Source organism: Peromyscus californicus, unplaced genomic scaffold (genome assembly GCF_007827085.1).
Source record: "Peromyscus californicus insignis strain IS unplaced genomic scaffold, ASM782708v3 Scaffold_14__1_contigs__length_90479793_seg_2, whole genome shotgun sequence".
Taxonomy (NCBI): domain Eukaryota; kingdom Metazoa; phylum Chordata; class Mammalia; order Rodentia; family Cricetidae; genus Peromyscus; species Peromyscus californicus.
This window is the reverse complement of record NW_026294436.1, coordinates 53296536-53316614: the sequence shown is the minus strand read 5'-3', so window position 1 is coordinate 53316614 and position 20079 is coordinate 53296536. Positions and strand designations below refer to the sequence as shown.

At 43.7% G+C, this 20079-nt stretch overlaps 1 protein-coding gene across 2 annotated transcripts in view; it reads left to right on the top strand.

The window, feature by feature from the left end:
* The window catches only part of Pbx1 (PBX homeobox 1), a 313516-nt gene extending 294301 nt beyond the window's left edge, over nucleotides 1–19215 (top strand). For both annotated transcript variants that reach the window (XM_052737516.1, XM_052737513.1), the window contains one exon: nucleotides 17722–19215. Coding sequence is in view for 1 of the 2 variants with exons in the window: in XM_052737513.1 (XP_052593473.1) it covers nucleotides 17722–17742 (21 nt within the window). In the remaining variant the exon portion in view is untranslated. The remainder of the gene's footprint in view (nucleotides 1–17721) is intronic.
* The last annotated feature ends 864 nt before the right edge of the window (nucleotides 19216–20079 follow it).

Sequence of the window (20079 nt, the reverse complement as noted above, 5' to 3'; positions counted from 1 at the left end):
AAACTTAAGGGATGGCAGGCACCAGAGCAAACTGGAAGTGGGGGAAATGAGAGGCCGTGGAGACACATCCCACCTGGCTGAACTTTGGCTATCCTGTTCCTGCTCTGACTCATCCCTACCTTTGACGACACAGCTAGAATGACCAGTGGTTCCTGAGCAGCACCTGTTGACAGGCACAGCCTGGAAGCCTGTGGAGGGAGGCAGAGGTGAGCCTCCACACCTTGTCCCTGCATGCATGAGATCATGCTGCTCCACGTTGTGCCCGACAGTAAAGGTGTCGCACAGCCTGCCTTTATGGGATCGCACAGGGAGAGGCGTGCACTGATAAATCAAATGCAAAGAGGGCGCCAGATGGTGCCATAGTGATTGTCTTCTCGAGGTCATCCTTCTCATCTGCAGTCACTCTGTACTGGGGGGATTGCCATCTGACAGCAGGGCCACCAACCTACCCAGGTGACACTTGTCATGGTTAGAATATCGGTACCACAGATGTGTCTAGCATTTCAAAGGTTGTACTGACATATTCCTTTGGAGCATCACAACTGTTGCATGAACCCGAAAGAGCAGGTATCACAATTCCCTTCCTGCAAGAAATAAAACCCAGGCACAGGGACTGTAGAGCAAATTGCAGAAGGAAGTGTCCAGCTCCTTGGGGTGTGCAATAAATGCATTTAGAGTCAGAGTCAGTTCATGTGGCCCTAGAACAGCCCAAAGGCTCATTTCAAGGCTGGCTTATAGAATGTCATCCAGGTCTTGAGCAACCAAAGTCAGGAACCTGTTGCCTCCTAATTAATTCGCGCGCATACCAGAGGTCTTGGCACCCGCAGGGTGCTGTTCAGGTACAACTGCTTAGGAAGGCAGGATACGTGTTCACATCAATGTGCTTGTAGTGAAATAGGCCGAGTTTTCAAGTTTTCTGCTTACTCACTTCTTTCGTGTTCTCAACAGCTTTAAGTAGGTGCTGTGGTTCTGCTCATTTCAAAGGGAAACTCAGGGAAGTTGAGCAACTTTCGGGAAGGCACAAAGTAAGAAAGCAGAGGAGCTGAGAGTCTGGTTTCGGTGTCCGAGCTGCTGACTGTTGAGGCCTATGACCTCTTCCTGGGCATACAGGCTCCTGCTCTGAGTACCAGGTCTTACTCTCACGTCTGGAACCCACCAAGCCCAGCTGCATTGGCAAAGGCATTCTTGCTGGGAGTGAGAGTTGGAGCTGAGAAAGGAACAAAGAGATGATGGCAGCCGTCTTCTCACACTGACCAACTTGGAGCTTTCCAACAGATAAACTCCCAAAGCCAGTGGACCCCTCTGCACTCTGTAGCTTCATGACAAAGACGCAGGCACAGAATTCAGTCTGGAGGTCAAACTTGGGACTCCAAGGTTCTATCTAAGTAGCAGCCACTGGATCATGGCCTTTAAACAGTTACGCTGCGTTAGAAAAAAAAAAAGTTAACACCAAACCAATGTTTGTACTCACTGCTATAGATGACTTGGTAACAGGGATCATCACACTGTGTCTCAATTTAGAAGCTGCATTTGCATAAAGCAGAAGCCTAGGTAACCTAATTTTGCTATTCTGTCCCTGTCAGCTAAGGATGACAGGAGTCAAGTCCACTATCCTTTCTCCCTATGGCCCCAACCTGTTATCCAAGATCCTCCTTATGACCAGGCACAGAGTCATGGAAAGCATGGGAAGTGTCACCAGATGTCAGAGCATGCCGATTACATGGTACAGCAACAGACAGGCTGGTGTGTGTCAAAGCCATTGTGCCAAGAAGTCACCTCAGGATGGCATTACTTGATGACATCCTTGCCGAGGTTACGAGCTACCCAGACACAGCATTCTGACCCTGACCTTATAACCCTTGACCTTTCCTTATTCTCAGAGTCATGTGCTCTGTCACTTACCTGGCTTCAGTCATGATCCTTAGAATGACTTTGACCATAATCTAGGTGCCCATTCACAATTCCTGACAGATGGAAGACTTGCTGATTGTTTGATGATTTGTACCCATACCATTCCCAAATTAAGTAAAATGATCTCTAAATTTGAGGATCCAGTACCTAACTTTATTTTGTTGTGTGTATTCATATTTATGTTTTTTACTCTTTTTGTTTGGAGTGTGTGTATGTGTGAATATGAGTATGAGAGAGAGAGAGAGAGAGAGAGAGAGAGAGTGTGTGTGTGTGTGTGTGTGTGTGTGTGTGTGTGTGTGTGTGTTTTAAGACAGACTCTCATTCTGTAATTCAGACTGACCTTAAATTCATGACACTCCTCCTGCCTCAACCTCCCAGGTGCTAGGATTATTGGTGTGAGCTACCCATGCCCAGCCCAGCCTTCTTTTTTTTGGCGGGGGGGGGGGGGGGGGGGCGGGGGAATCTTACTGTGTAGCCCAGGCTAACCTTGAACTTGCTGTATAGCCCAGTCTGGCCTCAAACTCCTGCTCCTCTTACCAAGGCCAAACTTAAAATAAATGGAGTTTCAAAACAAGTAAATTATGTGACATCTGAGATTCAAAAGTGATGCCAACTTTCCCTTAGCCCGTCCATAGTCTTCACAAACTGGATGTAAATTTACACCATCTAATTTGTAGGACCGGCCTTCTGATACAATGGCTAATGATATTGTTTTGCAAGAGAGAAAGTCTTGTATGAAATAAAAACATGGGCTTCCAAGAAACCCCATAGAGTGGCTGGATTGCAGGGAAAGAGAACAGCACTGGAGAAAGGCCCCAGTGAGAGCGGGAAACCCGAGGCGCAGAATGAGCTGAGTGCCTGGAGATCCCCAGCTCTCACATCTTCACTCCGCTGTGCAGGAACTGAGAAGTCTTGAGCGAGCTATCCAACTTCTCTGTGCCTTCTCAGGCACTTCCCCATCAGTAAAGCAGGGCTCACATGAGTGCCAGGATTCACGAACTACTGTGTGCCAAGGACCCAGCCCGGGCCTGACACAGCAGATGTTCTGTTCATCTGATTCTCCTCCATGCTTCTTAAAGTCCAATATTTGGCTCCAAACTCAGGGCAGGCTTTAAAACTGGGCTGCATAGAGGATAGCTCAGGTACCATACTCTATTCAGTGACAGAGTATTTTAAATTGTTGAGAAGGAAAAAAATCACCATATATGGTCTGCAAATTCGTACACAGGTGCCCAAGGCCAATGGCCCAGAATAGATACACCCAGTCTATAAGACTGAATGTCCCATCTCCATTGATGGCCTGGAAGCTGTCCCTCTTTGTCTCAACACACTATTCCTACCAGCTACACATTTGGGAAATAGTTGCAAAAAGAATATTAAACAAACCCAAGAATCAACAGATACCCAGGAAGGAAGGGAAGGGGAGGAGGGAGAAGTAAGTCAGTGACTGCTCACCAACTGCTTCCTATGCCCTGTGGATTTCTTGTCAATGATTATTCAATCTCAGGCCTGACCTTTCTATTCTAAATAACACTGCAATATCAGCGCGGCCCAGCCCGCAGCCTTTGCAGGAAATTAACTGTATCTGGTTCTCACAGGAGACCCAAGAAATCCCCCCAGTAACTAAGCCCAGACTGGCTTACAGACAAAAAGACCCAGCATTATCTTCTTCTCATACATTCCTCCTAATGCCCGTCTAAATATCACGGGGCTCCCAGCTGCTTCATTCTAATAAATACTCATCTATTCTCAAAACAGACAAATGTTAGGTCTCAGGTGGGGCTGAGCGTTTCGTGTGGTAGGAAGAGAAAACAGGGCGAGAGAAAGAATGGAACAACTCCTAGCCAACTGGAGATTTCCAGACAGGTACAGTACTAGCTAAAGAAAATGGCTAATGGTTTCTGGCAGAGCCAGAGTCCGAGGTGATTTCTAAATGGCCGTATTTTATAGCCAGTGTCCACGTTGAGATGTCCTTTGTTCCTCTGGTGCCGCCTTGGGTTTCTGAGCAGCCGTAAGTGGCAGCGGCCGCATAGTGAAGGATCCTGACCCAGCTGGTGTGGCTTGCATCTTGCCAGTGGGTGGGAGAGGCGGTGAGGGGTTGAGGAAGCAGGCTTCACAGTGAAAGTGGCGGGCTTCTGGCGGCTTCCCCGCTCTGAGTTAGAATCTGCACCCGAGTTCAGACGGTTGCATCAGCCACAAGAACCCGACACGGAGGAAAGGAGGAGAGAAGAGACCTAGATTTCCATGACCTTGGGAGCCTGGCTGATTTGCAAACAAGAGTATACACACAATGGAAGGGGCAGGAAGACCTAGCATTCTGAGGGTGGGGAATGCCTGGATTGGGGTCAGTGATGTGAAGAAATTCTCTCTGCTTGGGCTTTTTGGTCCCTCATACATATATCTTGTCTTGGACTAAAAGAGAAACCCTCAGAGACGACCTGGGTCATGCCCAGACACTTGCTCATAATCTGTGAGCCCGGCCCATGTCCAGGTGACACCCAGCTGGAGAACAGGATGCGTCACCTAGGGAGGCAGGTGTGAGTTTCTACTCAGATCTTTTGATCCCTCTAAGAACCACATACAGCGCTCCGACTCAGGTGACTGGAGATAGTACACATTCAAAGCAGCTAGAGATTTCAATCTTGTCCAACTCCTACTCCATTTCCTCATCTAAGTCAGTGTTCCCCACGTGTCTGACTGACTGGTGGAAGGTTCTCCTGACCATTGGCAAGAGGGCCTCTGACAGTCTGAAGGTCTGTGCCTGTGTCTCTGGCATAACGTAAGGATGCCACACCATGTTCAGCCCCAGAATTTGAGTTCAGTTGTAGAGACAGTAATATCTACTCATTAAAACCCTTCCCGACTTCCAGGGCCTGGCTGTCACCCCACATTCTCCAGACGGCTCCGCAGGTGCTCTGATCTTGGAGAATAAGCTATTCTCTGAACAGCTGCATCTACCATGTATGCCTTTTTTTAGGCACCAACTGTTTACCCCTTCGGCTGCACACTCTGGAACAAGCTGGGTGTGATGGTATTTACATGTAATCCCCAGCACATGGGAGGAAGAGGCAGACAGATCTCTGATCTCTGTGAGTTCAAGGCTGGTTTGGCCCATATAGCTAATTTCAGAACAGCCAGGGCTACACAGTGAGACTCTGTCTCAAAAACCCAACCCCCAACCCCCGAAAGAAAAGGAAGCAAGAAAGAAGAAAAAATAATGTTCCAGGACAGTTAACAGTAGTGTTTCATGGAGCCATTAGGCCATGGAAAAACCTAAAAGCCATAATTCCAAGTCTATGGTTTAAAAACCCATGGGATCCATCACCCTCTTTCTGCTCTGCTTGCCAGGGAGACTGGAATAATCCACAGGCCAGGAAAAGGCAGACTGCCTTCCTGAATTTGGCTCTATCTGCCTTTAACCGTTTTCTCTAAAAGACCCAAGGATAGGTATATGATTCCCTATTTGATAACTGGCTCACAAGCCTCTAAACCTCACAGTGAAAGTCAGTCATGGGCTTGGCTCCACCCAGTCAGCAGGAATTAATGACCTCCTCCGGCAAGACCTCACTTAATCTAAAACTAGAAGCATTCAGCTAAGTACGAGAATCCAGAGAAGTAACATCCAAAGTGGTAAACAGTTGGTGCCTAATAAGATGTGTACACAGTAGATGCAGCTGTTCAGAGAATTGCAGAGCACCTGGGGAGACGTCTGGAGAGTGTGAGGTGACAGCCAGGCCCTGTAAGTCAGGTAGGGTTTTGATGAGTGGATATTACTGCCTCCAATTTATTGGCCCAATAAACAGGCAGTACATGGAGGGTAAATAAATGTAAAGCAGCTTGGCAGTTTAATGTGGGTGTGCACGCAGGCACAAGCAGCTGCTGATGTGGGTTTTCATGAACTAAGTGAAGGCCTTTTCCTGAAGCTTCCACAGAATCTCATTTTAGGATATTTTAGTACATACACCTACCCAATGAGAGACAGGCGGCGTAGGGTCTTAGAGGGGTCAGGACCAAAGATGAAGACTTCCCAGAGCTTTGGTAGGGGCTTACATGTCTAGTGCTTTGTTGTCTCATCCCCTGGGAGTCCTTGGGGACCCTGAGGTATACCACCTTCAGAGGACAGAGAAAACTGCCCAAGTCCTTTGCCGCCTGGCAGAGTCCTCAACCCCCAAGCTGAAGGGAGGAAGAGAGTACTGTCTCCATGGTGTATCATTCTATCGTACAACACTATCACAGCAGTTAAGGAACTTTGCATACGTTTGTGTAACAGGATGCATCAGATTCAAGTTTCCCCTTTACCAGGACAGAGACAATATCTCCCATTCTGCTCTGCATTCCCCGCTCCCTGGCCCAGCAGCAAATAGTGTTTAACACGTTGAACAAAGATTGCTCCAACTCAATTCATCTTCATCTTTTTGGAGAGGGATGTGTTGGGGCGGGGGTAGAATGTGAGGTCCTATAAAGGATCTGAAGAGAGCTATGAACCTTCTCACCAGGGAAAAAATGTATTTATGCACATGACTTCTATGGCAAGAAGACTGAGTCTTGCTCTAGGAGAGAGCGTAGTCAGCGTACAGCATCCTTGGCAGGTGATTCCACAGCCTCTACGTGGGTCTTCCCAGAGATGGGAAATTAATTCACTGTCTCCCTACTTGGGGACAGTGCTAATGGCTGAAGGAATGTTCTTCATATAGTGAGCAGCAAACACCCATTCTTCTCTCCTGAGCAGTTTGAAGCAGAGAAGGAGCTAGACATTTGCTACAAGGATTTTTATCCTTCATGTACATACTGCTTTTCAGATGTTTGTGAACACAGGTCCAGAGCCTTCATGGGCTTCTCTTACCTCCTCCTGTTTTGCTCAGATGGGATTTACATCTCTTTCCTGACCCTAACCCTGTTTATCACCACCCTTGATAACATATGAGGCCTAGGGAATGGCCGAGGACACAGATACTATTTATTCCAGTGTTCCAGACAATACACAGGCTTTATGTTACCTAAGTAGCCGTTGCTTCTTGGTGGACTTGTCACACCATTGACCCTTAATTAGCAAAGAGTCGGTGATGCACCCAAGCCGCTGCTCAGGTGTGCGCTTGATAATACCCATCTCCCCACCGGGCGTTTGTGCCACTTGCCGGTTAGATCTAATTGCACTGCTTTTACATTTATCCTTGTTAAATGCCACCCTATTCGATTTGCTCCTTGAGTCCAGCCTAGTGAGACCCTTTTGAAGCCTGATTTTGGCATTCCACATATTAGCTCATTACTCTCAGACAATGTGTTTAATGTGTAATGAAGGGCTACTATTTCCTGACTGTTTCTCTGACCAAATGCTACACTTCACACAGCATAGTAGCCCATTCCAATTCTTTAACATGTGTGCTACGACACTGGGGTGTCTTTTGTTATTTATTTTCATTCATTCCATTGAAACAAAACCTTTCTATGCAGCCCAGAATGGCCTGAAAGTCTCTGTGGAGACCAGGCTGGCCTTGAACTTCGGGACATCCTGTTGCCTTAGCCTCCTGAGTATTGGCATTACAGGAATATACCATCACGTCCTGTTGATGCCCATTTTATATAATTGAAATCCATGAAAATTCCCAGAAAAGTTGAGGAACTTATCTAGAGACACATAAATACATAGGAGAGTCAGGCTGGACACCCAGAGCCTGCCCCAAAGGTGATGTGCAATGTCACCATACTAGGCTGCTGTCCACACAACCATGCTTTAGACAGGACCACCCAGAGCCAGTGCCTGTGGCAAACACTGTGGACTACTTCAGGCTGAGGTCAGATCTCTTCCCCTTTATTGGCATGTTATTTTTCTCCTTACCTACTTTGATCCCAAGCCACAACAAGAGGAATTTTGCTCAGTATTTTGAAGAAATCGAATCAGAAATTCTGTGTTGTACTAAGATCTTCCTTCTGAGAAGTAAGTGATGCAAACAGGATGTGTCTGTTTGGGTCAATTCATGCTGACCTCTATAAGTCACAAATGATTCTACGTCACGCTTTGAAGTCGTTATTGAAGTGGAACCTAACTTCTTACCTAAGACGATCTCTGAACCCTGTCAGTTTGTCATCCCAAGGGGTGTGGTACACATTCTGTTAATCAGCCTCTCAATAAAACAGAAGAAAGTCTGAGGTATTCCTATTATTGTTCTCCTAAACATGTCACATATCCCCCCTAATTAACGACAGTTAGGCCCCTAAGACTTCACACAAATGATTATGAATCGTGTTTTGGAATTTCAGCCGGTTTGAAAGTGTCTCTCACAGTCAGTTACCAACAACCTTATGCATGACCCTGTCCGTGATTAGTTCTTGTTCTTGCTGGCTTTTATTTCCAAAAATACTAGTTACATTTCTTAATAGTTTATATCCTCACAGATGTCTTTGATCCAAGACCACTGTGGGACAATGGAAAAGAAGCGTAGAAAAATGAGATTTCTTCCGGAGATGGTTTGGAAAATAACAGTTAAGAAAAAAAGAAAAAGCCAGTGGGGCGGAGAATAGAGGCATGACAGGAGAGAGCTTGTGTCTCTGGCCTTGTTCTTGGCTAAACAAAAACAAAAGCAAAAAGACAAGACCTCCACAGGAGACAGACATTGCCACCAACAAGGGGCTGCCATTCCCCAGGCTTCTAAGTGTTGCTCAAGGGCTGTTCCCTGTTGGAGTGGTTTACTTAAGCATTCCTTTGCCCATATTGGATATAAATGGGTAGATAAACAGTGGGGACCATCGGACTTAAGAGGTAGACTCTTTCTGAATGTAATTGGGTTTCCATCATCTATTACTATGACCTCTCCTTCCTGTTTCTCTCCTCCGACACCCCGCTTTGACTGATGTTTTTATGTGTGCCTAGGTATTAGTGCATTAATGCTGTATCATTCATTTACTTCTTACGTTGTAATATTATATAATGTTGAGTATGAATGTTTTATGGATACAGAAAGCTTCTTATTGGACAACTTTCCCATATCGGTCCATGCTCATAACATTTTAACAGGGTGAAATCAATGCAGACCATCGTGGGTATGAAATGGGGCTACCAGACACAATGAGCTTTCCCCTCAGAGCCTTCCTCCGTGAGCTTGGTCCTAGATTGCATAAAAAGGAGGATGTTGAGCACCAACATTGACCACTCTCTGCATCTTGGCTGTGGGTGTCATGTGACCCCCTGCATCCTCAAGCTCCTGCTTCCTTGACCTACCTTTGGTGATAGACTGTGCCCTGAACTTCATGACAAAATAAATCCTCTCTGCCCTTAAATTCACTTTTCTTAAGGGCATTTTATCAGGTGTTTATGAAACCATTTTGTATGAAGGCTAAAGATCCAGACTTGTAGTGAATCCCTTCCCTATAAATTCACAGGTGTAGAATGAGGGAGGGGAAAAGATTGGAAAGCATCAAAGCCACCTCCCATTGGTATGTTGATGGATAACAATCTACAGAGAGATTAGCCTAACATGGCATGGCTAGGCTTCGGGATGGGCTTGGGGAGCCCAGTGGCTGGGGAAGCTGGCTGGCTCTGGAGTTAAGTCAGGACTGGAAAAAACGTACAGAGATTTTTTTTTTTATAGCTTTGAAGGAAAAGGATGAAAGAAGCGTGAGGGGGCAAAGACTCTGTCCAATAGAAATGGGGGCCCGAGAAAGTCTCTACCAATCCTATACCCAGCTCTGCAGCAAAATGCTCTTCCAATTGAACTCTACAGTGGGCAGAAAGTCACTGCACACCACTGCCATGCTCAGTCACTGCCTGAGGTGGGCCTCGAAAGAGCTAACTGGCAGAGACCCTCAGCCACCCACAGGACTCTAAGCCGGCCTGTGAACTTTTTTGTTTGTTTTTGAGACAGAGTCTTAGTATGTCTATCAGGCTGGCTTTAAATTCTTAACCCCCCTGCTTCAGCTTTGCCCAGTTATAAACGCTTCCAGAAGTGGGACACGAAGAATGCATGCATGGTTTCCATGTCTTCTACACAATAAGAACTGAATCTTGTGTCCATTTTATGGAAGTTCTGGATATATGTATTTCCAGTGACTTCTTAGTAATAGTAATGCTTATTTTTCTCCATTGTAAAGTAAAAGTATTGTTTTTAACACAGTAAAATGCCCAAAATGGAAAAATACAAACACGCACTTGTATAAATATTAAATGTATTAATATATATGTGTGTGTACCCATCTGGGAATATGTGTGTATATATAAATATATATACACACACACACACACCACACACACACACACACACACACACACACACACACACATATATATATATATATATATATATATATATATATATATATATATATATCCACATATACATGTACATATATCAAATGGTTTTCATTAAAACATTTTACAGCAGGCATTTGGGCAGCAATTGAAAATGGCCTGAGGTGTCTCCAGAGTCGAGGTCAGTGAACTCAAAACAACCTCTTGAATTTTCCATTAGTGCATAGTTAGATGAAGTAATAAATAAATTATTATTAAGCACTCTGCAAATAGAGTGTTATGTAAATGCTAAATAATCATAATAATACAGTAGTATGCTGATCTTGATAAACGGGTCGACTTTTATGTCATTTAAAATGGATGGCGCAGCAATGTCTGTGAAGACGAATGAGGTCCACGCTCATGGAGCTCAATAACACACACAGACTCCTCTGCTAGGAGGCTTGGGCCTTTTCCGGAGTGGCTGCCTTCTCTTCCCCTGGTCTCTGCGGGACAATTAGCAGAGGAGAGGGATTCTGGCCCAGCTTTAAGGGGTAGTAAATGGCTCCTATGCAGAGATATTGAAAGGAGACCTAGGTGAGCGCACAGGGATTTGCATTTCTGAGAAGTCAGGGCTAATCTATACCAGGCTGGGGGCAGGGAATTAACATTTATTGAGCGCCTCCTGTGACCCAGACACTGTGCTCACTCGGTGCTCCGTGTTTATTATCTCATTCATCCTCCAGGCCAGCACATTAAGGTAATAGAGGAATGGAATAAAGCGGAAAGCATTGCTATTTTCTGTAGAAAGGCAGAGACTAGTGAAGGAGCTGCTGTTTGCATTCTGCTTGCCCGGGGAGGACATGGAGGGGGAACGTCCCCAGGAATCAGTAGAAGCCAGACCCAGTGATCTGTCCCTGCCCCCAGGTGCTGGTACCTTTCAGAAAAAGCATTTGTGTGATGAGTGACATGTTTCTGTGGAACTACACGTAATGACTGCTCCTTCTCAACCCTGCCAGACTTAACACACACACACACACACACACACACACACACACACACACACACACGCCACAGCCCAGTGCACAGATTCAAGGCTTCCATTTAGCAGATGTTGATGTAGGCATAGACATGAGCACAACATTTCATCAGTGGACTATGTGCATTATTTCAGTCCTTACAACAGCCCTTGATTCACATGGTATTGCTTCTTAGCTGAAAACAGAGTTTTGTTATGTACCTTGCCATATTCCTCCCAAGTGCAAGAAAAAGGAGGGGAGAACCAGGTAGGTCCATAAATCCTGGGACTTTTAACTGTGTGATGACCTTGTTCTACTACCTGTTGACTCTGAGATCTAAGTACCTGGGGATTTGTTTTCCCTTCACCCATCACTGGGTTATGCTCTTAATGATTACTTACCCTTTGTTTAACATGTAAGATTTTAAAGGTATGAATAGAACTCAGTTGTCTGTGTGTTTGTTTGCTGACACCTTTGTTGCCATAAGCGAAACACTGAATGGCATAGTTCAAGAGTACAGTTTGATGAGTTTTGACATTTATAGACAACTGTCACCACAACCAAGAAATTGAACCTGTGACCACCAATATGGTCTTTCGACCTTGTCCGCTTTCCCTAGGCAACCATTGACCTGCTTGTTTTGATTACCACATCTAGCTTGCATTTTCTAAAATTTTGTCTACATAGAATCTCACAGCATGCAATCCTTATTGTCTGGCCCTTTTCACTCAGTGCCATTACCTTGAGATTCATATGAGTATTTTGCTTTTTCTTTATTTACAGAGATAAGAACTTTGAATAGTTAGTATGTATCTTACATAGTGTTTACATTGAACCCAATCCAGACTCCAAATTCAACTTCTGTCATTTGTGATCTGTGTGATCTGTGTACTAAGGGAAGTTTCTTAAACTCTCAGAGGCTTGGTTTTCTTGTGTGTCTGTTTGGTTTTTATCTGTGAACTGGGTAAACTGCATAGCATACGATCTATACATGAACAGCATTTGATTTTGCTACTAAAATAAAAATTGAGATAAACTAGAGTAAGAAAACCCATCTATATATGTGTATTCAGCAAAGTACTTGATATTCACTAAAGATTTTGAATTTGATTAAACAAAGGCAGGGATATGCTACTTCAGTTCTTAAAACTGAGCACTTCTTATTTGTCTGACATGGGCAGGAGATCTCTGACTCTGAGAAATTTCTGTTGAGATTGGAGGGCTAGGGGATAAAAGATATAAATAAAGTCATTGCATTGTTAAGAATAACCTGGATTCAAAAGACATATTGGCAGAATCAATAGACTAGGTGACTGCCTAGAAGCAGGCATGAAGGGAAGCAGGTCGGGTGAGGCTATTCACAAAAGCAGTGAATTAGACGAATAGATTTCTGTAAACAGGTAATAGGGACAGTTCTTGGTGTCCTGGCTTAGGCTGTAATAGAAGATCCAGGTGGAAACCTCCAACAGCAGTTACATTTCTGCACAACTGATCTAGGGAGAAGTTCAGGGTTGAAGACAAAGACTTGTGAATTTTCAGCACATAGGATGCTGATGCCACAGAGTGGGTGAGTTCACCCAGGGAAAGCGTGTGGAATGATAATAGATGATTAACACATTGTTAAACATGACCCTACAGCAGAATCAGAAGGCCCACTGAACTATTCTCACATAGACCAATCCTATTGGAAAGGTTTCCAAACCTACTAATTTTAATCATACACCATTTAACCCAGGTGATTAAGTGCATGCTCATCTGTGTGCTATTAAAATGCAATTCCAAAAAGGGAAAAGCACTTCAAAGCAAACTCAAAAGACTACCTGGTGTGACCTTTACTTAGGAAGAACACAGCTGGGAAATGGTAGACAGAAGCCCCAGTGGGACAAAAGAGCTTTTGATGTGCTAAAAAATTAAGCCTCACATAACTACTGTGTCTTTTTTCCTATTTTTCTTTCATTGAAAATAGAATTTTTTTCATACAATATATTCTGATTGTTTTCCCCTCCCCTAACTCCTTCAAGACCTTCCCCCACCTCCCCAGGTCCCATCCAAATCCACACCCTTTCTCTCTCTCTTAGAAAACAAACAGGCATCTAAAGAATAATAATAAAGATAAGATAAAATAAAACCAAACAAACCAAAAGAGCACAAAATAAACAAGCAAATAGAAGAAAAAGATCCAAAGAAAAAGCACAAGAAACACATAAAGACACAGAGACACTAACATTCATACCCACGGGAATCCCTTAAAAACACAAAACGGGAAGCCGTGATATATATGCAAAGGACCTATACAGTTAAAAAAAAATCCATTACAAATCATTATGAGACAAAGGACTTCCAAAGATGTCATTGAGTTCATTTTGTGTTGGCCATCTACTGCTAGGATTGTAAGAACCCAAAGGGACAGAGGACAGCAAGGAAACATTGCCCTCTGAACACAGGAGCACCAAGGCACCTATGAACTCACAGAGACTTTGGCAGCATGCACAGTCTGCAGGGCTCTGCTGTAGATGGGGTCCTAGAACTGAAAGGAGAAGTGAACGCATGCCTATCCCTAACCCAGAAGCTGTCTCCACGGTGACCACTCGAAAATGAGGCTCCAATGGGGTCTCACTGGGCTTACAAAACAATTGTTTTCTGAGTTTTTTCTTTTGGGAGGATAGAGAGGGTTGTGAGTTTGTTTTATGCTACTTAGTTGCATATTGATTTCCCCATGCCTGAAATTGTCCCTCCATGTGCCCCCATATCCCTTTTCCTATATCCTTAAGTCACTAAGTATATGATAAGTACCTTCTGTGTATACATATCATATTAGGACCTAGAGACACAATGAGTAACGGTGTTTCGTTCCTACCAAAGAGAACCAGAGAATGCATACTTTCAGAATACTCAGCTCAGTTCATTTTCAATGCACTCTCCATTGAGATGGTGTGTGTGTGTGTGTGTGTGTGTGTGTGTGTGTGTGTGTGTGTGTGTGTTTGTCTGTCTGTCTGCCCATCCTCTTATCTACACTGCACTGATGTGCTGAGACATAGCTGTGAAGGAAGTGCCCAGTGATCACATGATGCATCAGGTGGGTGACCCACAGAACTGGAGTGAAAGAGGGAAGGTCAGTCCATGGCTCCGATCCAGACCTCCCAGCCAAGCATTCTTTCTGCTAAGGGGAATATTTTTGTCCCAACACCCTCATCCTGGGCACTTTGCCTTTGCAATTTCCTGGTTGTCTATTTTATCTCTTTCAGCTGACACATTTGACAGGTCCTTGCGGGGAATACTGACTTCAGAATAACTTGCCTTTGGTCAAGCACTGTGTCCCCCAGGTATATGAGGGGCTTTGGGAGAGCTATCCTCATTCACACGCTGCTCCCAAGCCCCACTGTTCATCTGGAGAGAAATATGCTTATCAGTTCTGCATGTGCCAAGGAGCACTATCAAAACCAAATTAGCCCAAGCTGGCCACCATTCAGGTCAGCTAATTAAATTAGCTATTGTTGCATTACTGATAAGGACAGTTTGGAAATGGAAAAAAAGCCTCTTGTCCCAGCAGCCATAAAGAGAAAGCCAAGAAAATGTGTTAATGGGATCACTGTGAAAGGAAACCCCTCAGACTAGCAGCAGTACCTGGGGGGCTTCAGTGGACTGTTCTATGAGCCATCTGCTCCAATGGCTCTGGTCCTTAGGAATACTGCTGCTTTCTGGCTTTCTGGTCCCCAGCTGTAGCCAGGGCAACTGGTCTCATTCTCTTCCCACTATGATCCTAATCCTTCTGAAGGTGTGGAGGGAAATGGGGACTGGAACCTTCCCTAATGTGCTAAAACATAGCCTCCCCAAAATATGAAAGCCAATTGATGATTGGAAGAGCCATAAGGAGAAGGTAGGAAGAGAAAGGGAAGAGGGAGATGGGTGGGGGTGGGGTGGGAGGGTGCGGTCTAGGGGAAACAGCTAGATGCCCACTGAGCATCTACCTGATTACTTAGCCTTCCCACTACTGAGTGCTGTGTTTGTGAGGCTGCAAAGTAAGTTGTCTGTGGTCTTCTAGGTAAGGTGGTCATACAGACTTACACTAGGTCCAGGAGTCAGTGTCCTAGGACCCTGGGCTTGAGTAGGGAGATATAAAGATAGAGAATGGAAGGGAATTCGTTCTCTCTGATATAGCTAGTACACCAGTGATACCGCCACCTGCACTTTGGCCCTTCTATCAGCAGTTCCACCCCTCTCAAACCCTCACAACAACCTGTCCTGGCTCCATTTCACTTTCCAACACAGGTTATCCAGGTTTCCTAAAGTCTGTGAGCTAACTGCCCATGGTGCACTCTCTTGAGCCTAAATTAATTATCCTTGTGCAGCCCCAAGGACTTCAAGAGTTTGAAGTTCAACTCACTTCCTTGACAAGATGAAGCTACAGACCTGGAAACATCAAGTGATTTCTAAAAACCACACAAATAATAATCAGCAGATCTGGAGTTTCATAGCATCACCAAGTTCCAATAATGGTGCTGCCCGGGCGTGACACCCACATGTTATCCCTCCAAGGAAGTGAAGACAGCTCTAAGGAATGCCCCTGAGAGTCCACAAGGGGAACCAGCAAAACCTGCCCTCATGCCTTTCATTCTCTGGCTCCTTTTTCTACTGACCCCATCACAGGCTTTCAAATCCTAGGAAAATGTCCTCCCATGAGAAAACAAGTGAGTTGTAAGTTTCTTTAGAAATAGTGTCCATGTGTCGCTTCATACATTTTAGTGTCTTTCACTATTGAGAATGAAAACACTGTATTCCAAGTATATTCAGAGTCCCCAATAACACAGGCTAGAGTACTTTCTAATAAACCAATGTACTGTATAGAACAACAAAGAAGAGCAGCAATATCGAGAACAGGCATGCTTGTCTTGTAGGGTAGTGCGTGATTCTCACTAAGAAATCTATAGTGTGTGCTTTGCTGTGAACTTGAACTTTGAAAGCTACTTCTCCAAGCGTCAGTCTCTTCATGCACAAAGAAGTCAATTGTCTGTCCCTCAAACTCTAGCATCCCAAGGAAAAAATGGCATGAATAGGCTAAATAAGAATTTCCAAAGGCGAATGAATTAGGATATTTACCAGGGTATTTGATTATTAAAAACTCTCACCCCTGTAAAATAAAAAAAAAAAAAGTTACTGGAGAAGCTGTACTGAGGAAGCAGAACCCAAGCCTCTGGTTCCACATCTACATGCATTATGAGTACGAGGCAAAGCTGAGCCATCCATCTTCGAGTGCAAGTGTGCTACCTCCAGGAGACCCAACGCCTTCCATCAATACATCATTGAAGTAACATTGTTAGTGCCTCTCTCTCAGAAGAAATCTGTCTTTCTCCAGTATCAATTTAATCAATTGTCAGACTGGGAATTTGATGGAAAGAAATCTCCTTGCTCTGGGCAAATGGGTACTTACAAGGGTCTCCAATAAAGTCACATAATTATCACTTTATATCTGTTGATATAAATACTATATAACCATAGCATAAAAGGGTGGACATGTCATTATAATCCTACCATCCCAATGGTGTTCACTGTCTATAAAGTCCTCCTGATAGTCGCCCACATATACACAGTTAATAATTTAGTAGTTTGGTTTATTTTAAAAAATACATAAAAGCATGTTAAGCTAAACTTAACCAGTGTTTGAGTTCAGAAGTTACAGTTGATGATACTCTTCCAAACTGTGCTGAACATTCTTTGTTTTTCTTGATCCTATACCACAAAACAAGAGTCCAGACATCACCCTGATCCTTCATATTGTCAAGGGGTCAAGTTTCATAGTCTTCTCACCTATGTAGAGACAAACATTAATTCTTAGATACACTATTAACTCTTGGGGGAAAGTTGGAAAGTTTTCTTCGATGTTTTTGCATTAGTATGGGGTTCTATACATGATTCACTAGGGAAAAGAAGACACTTATGTGGTCTCCCTTGTCAAACCTTCACTAACCTGTGAGAGGATCAGGGGAAAGCGTTTGTCGTCCATCTTTTTTAGTTATGGAGGCAGACAACAAAGTTGAGGGGCGTGGTTTTGGATTCAAGAGTGTCTAGATAGTATCCTGGTCTTGAGACTCATCAGCTGTGTCATCTGGAACAAGTTGATGCCTTTAGGATCCATTTGCACTTCATCTCTAAGACATGGACAATAACAATTATTTCTTAGAATTGTCATGAGGATTAAGCAAGATAATGTAGGGGGATGCTGTAAAAATAAATTACTTTTTTCTTTAAAATAAATGACATTCTAAACAAGTTACTCCTTTGAACTCTTGCTAATATTTATAGTAGAGATTTTTTTCTACATCACATGAATGAAAAACTAACTTCAATTTTTGGCGACTGATGAGCCATCTCTGGAGTCATCGAAGTCCAGGCCTTTCTCTTCTCTTCTTATTTTCAGCTGGTTAGCTGCTCACTGAGATCTTGCCAGAGGGTGGGGAAAAGAAATAAAAATGGAAATTGGTCAATTTGACTCTTTGATAGCAGTTCTGATGAACGAGCCGGGTGGAAGATGTTAAAGTTGTGAACTAAAGTGGAGTTTTGTCTTCTTCCCAGGATCTGTCAAGAACCTACTGATGTTCATGGTGACAGCTGCCCCTCTTCTCTTTACTGAACAACAAAAAAAGTCTTCCTCTGCCTGAAGAGTGGCCCATCTTCCAAAATAATACATATTGACTTGCTCAGAAGTAAGAGGTGTCTGCTGGCCACTGACATCAGAAGAAACAAGCCTGGTGAGCAGGGAGCTCGCAGATGTTGCAACTAGATGAGGAATGGATCGACAAGACTCCCAAAGCAATAATCACTATTCTTTCTCTTCTCCACTAATCCAGCAACCGAATCATCACGCTTAAGCATTTCCTGTGTACCACCATATAATATAAAATGTGGTGAGTAGCTAGATATATAAGGTAACCTCTCAACTCCCCCCCAAAATGTAATACATTTAAAAAGTAAGAGTTATGCATGTGACAAGACAACTAATCACACAGGGGAGAGAACATGGTTGCAAGTATAGCATCCCCCATGTGCCAGTCACCATGGGAGGTGCTGCACATGTATTATTTTGTCTAATCCCTACCACACCTCCAAGAGGCATTCCTATCTTCCAGTGGATGATGCTATTGAAAGTCAGAGATATTTAGCCATTTGCCCAAGGCCACATAGATAGAAAAGCATAGAGACTATTTTCAGGTTTAGATATACCTAACTCTATAGTCTATGCTTTGTTATTAACCCACACCTGCCAGGGAGAGAAGTCAGAGCTCAAAGACATCATTTAGTGCAGCTAAGCTCAAATAGAACTCTAAAATGCCTATCAGAAAAATCTGTTCATAAAGTTTTACCAAGCCCATTGATTGGTTTGGAAACTAGTTTTAGCCAGAAGACAAATGTCTAGATTCTGCAGGCAGAGATGATGGACCAGAAGTGACCACGTGCTAGTCTCAGCTCAACCATTATCCATCTGAGCAAGTGCTTCCCTCATCCAGGATCTTGTGTCGTCATTGGTGACATAGAGCACTTCTACACTGTCAAATGTCACATTCTGTCATTAGACAGCTCAATGGTCAATAACAAGGTCTACAGTTGAGCAGACCTGAGTTTGAATCCTGGCTCCACCCTCAAGCAGTAGGCTGTTAGGCAGGTCGTGCATACAACAGAGATAATAATACTACCTCAGGGTCTCTGCCCTTACTGTTCATTCTCCTTGGGACAGTTCCCATTTATCCACAAGGTCACCTTTATACCTCCTTCAGGTCTTTCTCAAGTTACCCATTAGCTAGGCCTCCTTTGAACACAGTATCTAAACCACAAACCACATTTTCCATTTTCTATTTTCTTTCCTTATGCTATTATTTTCCTTAACACACAACACCTAACATTCTATACAGAGCACTTGACTATCTTATTTATTGCCTGTTTCCACATTCTCACCTCTAGAATGTAAGCTCTATATGGGCAGGGTTTTTTTTTTTTTTGTATTCTTTACTGCTGTATCCCCAGTTTCTAGAATGACTTAGGTGCTTAATAAATATTTCTGGCATAAATGAATGCTCGTCATGAGAATAATTTGAGTCAAGTGCTTTGCATGGGACCTGTCACGTGGTAAACACGTGTGTGTTATCTATGTGGCTGGCTGGCTGGTGGTTATTGTTTTATTATTCTACCCAATCTCCATGGAGCACATGTGTTCTCTTTCCCTTCCAGATAACCTAAGATTAATTAGCATTCTGACTTCTTTAGTGAATTTGAAGGCCAATTTCTGAGATTATCCAAAAGCAAATGGGAATAGTCTTCATGAGAAAAATAAGAAAGACTTGCATGGCAGTTACCTTCCCTTCCTATACATTAAAAAAAATCCCACATGAGTAGAAATTACAAGAAACATATTTCTGGTGCATAAGAAAGAGTTTTCACAGAGTTGATGTTTAATGATGAAGTAAGTTATTTCAAGAGATAGGAAGTTGCTCATGCCTGGAGGTCTCCTAGAAGAGACAAATGGGTGGCCAATAAGTATTACTCTCTGTACATAATCAAATCAATCAAGGATATTGATGATCAAGAGGCTGAACCAGTCATTGAATGAAAAATCAAGATACAGTACTCAGCTTCTAGACCCTAACCATAAAGGTCTTTGATGGAAAATCCCTTCAAATGTTAGAGAATATAAACCTAGAAGTAACTGTCCCATGATTGCTCAAAAAAGCTCTTGGCCATTTCCTCAGGTGACCATCTACTGAGGGAAAGAAGATGGCCTGAATACGTAGAGAACTGTTGGGCACAAGCCTAAAGTTGACACTGATATCTGGGACCCAGAGAGTTAGTTCTCAAGGTCTTGTTCTTAGAGAAAGGTTCCTACTATGTCCATGCTGTACATTTGTTCATGGTGAAGCCACACAGTTCACAGATACACCT